Source organism: Phaethon lepturus, unplaced genomic scaffold (genome assembly GCF_000687285.1).
Source record: "Phaethon lepturus isolate BGI_N335 unplaced genomic scaffold, ASM68728v1 scaffold13300, whole genome shotgun sequence".
Lineage (NCBI taxonomy): Eukaryota > Metazoa > Chordata > Aves > Phaethontiformes > Phaethontidae > Phaethon > Phaethon lepturus.
In genome coordinates this window covers 5,755-9,854 of record NW_010512670.1, presented here as the reverse complement: position 1 = coordinate 9,854, position 4,100 = coordinate 5,755, and the positions used below count along the sequence as shown (strand labels likewise).

Genomic DNA, 4,100 nt, shown 5'->3' with positions numbered 1-4,100 from the left:
TGCTGACTTGCTTATACAGCCCTCTGCCAAGTGCGCCAGCTTTTGTGACACCCCTTGTAATACGTGCAAGGCCTACGCGCAGGTGTTTGTTGCTGGCAAAACAGTCTCAACTTGGGGATTTTTTTACTTAGTTTCATTTATTGCCAAGTAACAAACTTCTAATCATTGTTGGGTAATTAAACAACTACGTAAGTAAACACCTTTTTTCCCACCTTTTCCAGACTCCACTTAAGCCAGACACTTCTCTTTGCCCTTCCATCTCTCAGCTCCCCTTACTTTCACCACAGGTCCCACTCTGTCCCAATTCCTTCCGTGAGGAAGGGGGTCACACAGTATGTTGTGGTCATGTGTGTAATGGCTTCTCTCTGCCACTCCTCCTTCTTACTCTGCCTGCTCCATCGTGTGTCACTCACAGCCACAGTCCCTTCGCGGCTGTCCCTGCTCTAGCATGGGTCACCCAGGGACTACCAGTCCCTTTGGGAGTGCACACCTTTGGCATGGAGCACCTCCTTTTGAGAGTGCAGCTCCACCTGCATGTCTCCGCAGGCATGTCCAGGTGTGTCTCCTCTTCCAGTGGCTGCCACTGGTTCTTAAATATGCTTGAGCAGAGGTGTCATCTGCTCCACTGACTGGCTGAAGTTTTGATGGCTCACACCATTTTCAGAGCCAGATGGAACCATCTCTGTGACCAGCATGAAGCAGATATGGCCTTCACCCATACAGGTCACACCAGCAGCCCTTGCTACCCAAACTCTACCATATACGCCCAACGCAGCACCCATATTTGTAACAATTGGGTGCTTATATGTAAATTAACGGGGTGCTCTTGCATTAACAAATTGGGCATTCATGCATGTACTAACCGGGTGCTTGGGCATAAATTATTTGGGCACTCATGCATGAACTAATTGCATGCTTCTGCAAAAATTATTTGGACATCATGCATAAATTAATTGGACACTCATGCATGAATTTACTTTTACTAATTTGGCACTCACACAAGAATGCAGTCACCCCAGCAATTTACAGCCTATGTGGCACTCCTCACCTCTGCAAAAGCACATATCGAAGAACTCTTTGAATGTTAATACATTATGAACTCTTCCAACATCATCACAATCTTAATGTGTATCAGTTATAAACTCCACTCTTCCTCCCTTTGGACCAAACAGTTAGGGATTAATACTGTAACAGTACAGTTACTAAAATGTCACTCCTCCATCCTGGGCACCACATTACAGGGGTTAACATCACAGTTTGTTGATATACCCATCACATGCCGCACCCCTGGACCAGACTACAGCGGTTAAGAGTGCAGCAAAATTCCACCCACTCTCCTGTGGGAACCAGATGACAAGACTCATCAGCATGGTCTGGGCGACATGTTATCTGTTACAAACTCTACCCTTTCTCCCTGAGGACTTAATTGGGTGTTAACATTAACACAGCCTGAATATCTACTCATCACAGACTTCACCCCCTCATCCCTGTGGACAAGACTACAGAGGTTAATATTAGAACAATCTGAGCACGTGCTTATTACAAACTTCACGCTTTGTTTCAGCAAAATACATAACCAAGTTTGAATATATACCTGTTAGAAACTCCACCCCTCACCCCTATGGACAATCTGAATACTTGATAGAAATTTTAGTACTTGTCCCTTCAAAACAACCAGCCAAGAACATAACAGCCATTCAAGTTACTGTGCTTTAGCATAAAAGCGTATGATTAAGATCGTACGATTAACACCACTGTTGAAGGTACCAGTGGGTCATGAATTCAGTCTCTGTAGGGCTTCATTTACATTCAAAATGGGGGCTGAACAGTGTTCACATGCAGCAGTGTGGGCATTTCCCCATTCGGGGAGTGAGATGACACACCGAACAGCTTCACTGTCTTGGCGCTTGCTCCACAGCCATAACAACATTAGCTGAGCTCTGACCTTTTTGCTGTGCTTGCGGTTGCTTAATCCACAGCTCTAGATTTCTGTCCTGCTTCCATCTTATACTCCTTTTCCTTCTGGAACATCTGTTATTCCCAGCATGTAGGGTGGGAGCATGGAGAGTTTTCAGCCCTTTTTGACACTTTTTTTTCAAGGATAGACATAAACCGGGATTTTCTGTGGAGCTAATCTCACACCTCTCTTCCAGCATGCTTCCCACAGTACGGTATCTATAGGTCACTCCTTGATCAACAGGACATCCCACCAGTTTAAGAGATGATAATAGAGGAGCATACATGGTACATACATTTTTCCTTTGGCTGCTTATTACAATGTTTATTTAAGAGTTTCAAGAAGAGTCAATTACTCACCAGAGGTAGGGAGATTAATCGTGGTTCCTTATACACATGGCACATTAACACTTCTGCTTTATTGTCTCCCTAGGGCTTTGACCTCACATTTAAGCTAACAGAATGAAATATAGGCAGGCTTACACTGAAGTACCTCCAACACAGCCGTTGTTGTTAATGATTTGCAAATGGGGCCTCCAAACAGGCATGCCCTTTCATTCTTGCACTATCCCCTAGACAACTTGTTTAAGGAAGAAGTAAATAAAAACACATTTACAACAATGACAGATCCCTCCCGTGATTTCTGCTTCCATGTTGTAGGGGAAAGCAATTCCCTCTCCCCTCCGCATTTTTCTTAGACCCACCTTCCCAAGGTCTACCTCTCCAAAGGAGCTAGCATGCTGTGCAGAACAAGCTTGCTCTAAAGCCTAGTGAGATCAGCTGGTGATTGGGGAACTCTGTTGCAGGAGGAATTGCTGAGCATGAGGCTGGAGAAAGCTGAGCAGGAAGGAGTGAAAGTTACTTACCTGGATTCTTCCATCGTGTAACTCTTCAGATGCACTTTTGGGAACAGTCGAGTCTGTGCTGGCATGTGCCCATACTTGACAGTATTCACAGCACTGCTATTTTTTATAGCCTTTTTGCTTGGCTCTGAACTGTGCTAGCTCACCTTTTAACTTCAGGGGACAGCTCTGCAGTGGGTTTCTGTAACAGGTTTCCCATTCCACCTCTGTGGGCTCTGGAGAATCAGGCTGGTAAGAGGCAGACAGTGCTTTTCAGTCTGCATCAGGTCAGTAACACGGGACAGAGCCCAAGGGCTATGAAGCCTCTGTCGAGCTGTGCTGAGGGGTGCCTGCTCAGAACCAGCTCCAACATTTCGGTAAGTTGCCTGAGCCTGGCCGTTCCTTATACTTTGAAGCTTGCAGCTCTGAAGGTCAAATTTACCTTTCAGTAAACTTGGAAGATTCACTTGCTTGTAGGCAGATGGTGGAGGGGAGGAAGGGGCAGATCTGTAAATACATTAATGGAATATTGGGCCATCTACAAGATTTGTCTGCTTCTAGGTCCCAGTAATGGTGATGACCGGAGTTGAGGCATTTCAGTGCTTGAGAGCACCAAGCAGCAACAGGGAAGCAAGCAGTAAAGCTGGGGGAACATTTGTAAACCACAGCATGCAGAGTATGAAGCTCCGCATCACTCCAGTAAACACTCTACTATGTTTTGCATCTAGACATAAATGCAGTAATTTATCTCTTCTCCAGGGCTTCAGAGGGCAGAACTGTGGAAGTACCTTACAGAGGGGACGTGGAACTCACCATCCTGGATATCCTTGGGGGGCTGCGCTCCACCTGCACCTACGTGGGAGCTGCCAAACTCAAGGAACTGAGCAGGAGAACAACATTTATCCGGGTCACCCAGCAGCACAGCCAGGTCTTCTCTTAGCCCAGGACAGGGGTCTGGAGACAGAGGGGTGGGGGAGAGGAGCAGGAAGGGCTGCTGTTTTGTTTTGCTTGCTCTTCCATGTTGTGTTAGTGGCAAACTCTCCCCTCTCTCAGAATGGCAGGGTCATAGCCACTGGAGGGGCTATGGCTGGGATGTGGAAGGGGAAGGTTGTGTTATTAACATAGTGCCATTGGTTCAAAATGCAATAGCGTCATCTTTTATTGTTGTGCCTATTTTATCTTTTAATCAGCATTTCTTTTCCTGTTTTTTCCCCCCTCTGGTAAATAGCTGCTGAAATCTCAATTAACAAGGAATTAGCTTGTACAAACATGGCTGTTACGCCTGCACACATACACACATTC

General features: G+C 45.9%; 1 protein-coding gene across 1 annotated transcript in view; it reads left to right on the top strand.

The window, feature by feature from the left end:
• LOC104621245 (GMP reductase 1-like) overlaps nt 1–3,738 on the top strand; it is a gene marked incomplete at its 5' end in the record, with an annotated part of 24,227 nt that extends 20,489 nt beyond the window's left edge. The window contains 1 exon segment of the mRNA XM_010287678.1: nt 3,558–3,738. Coding sequence (XP_010285980.1) covers nt 3,558–3,738 — 181 coding nt within the window.
• Between the last annotated feature and the right edge of the window lie 362 nt (nt 3,739–4,100).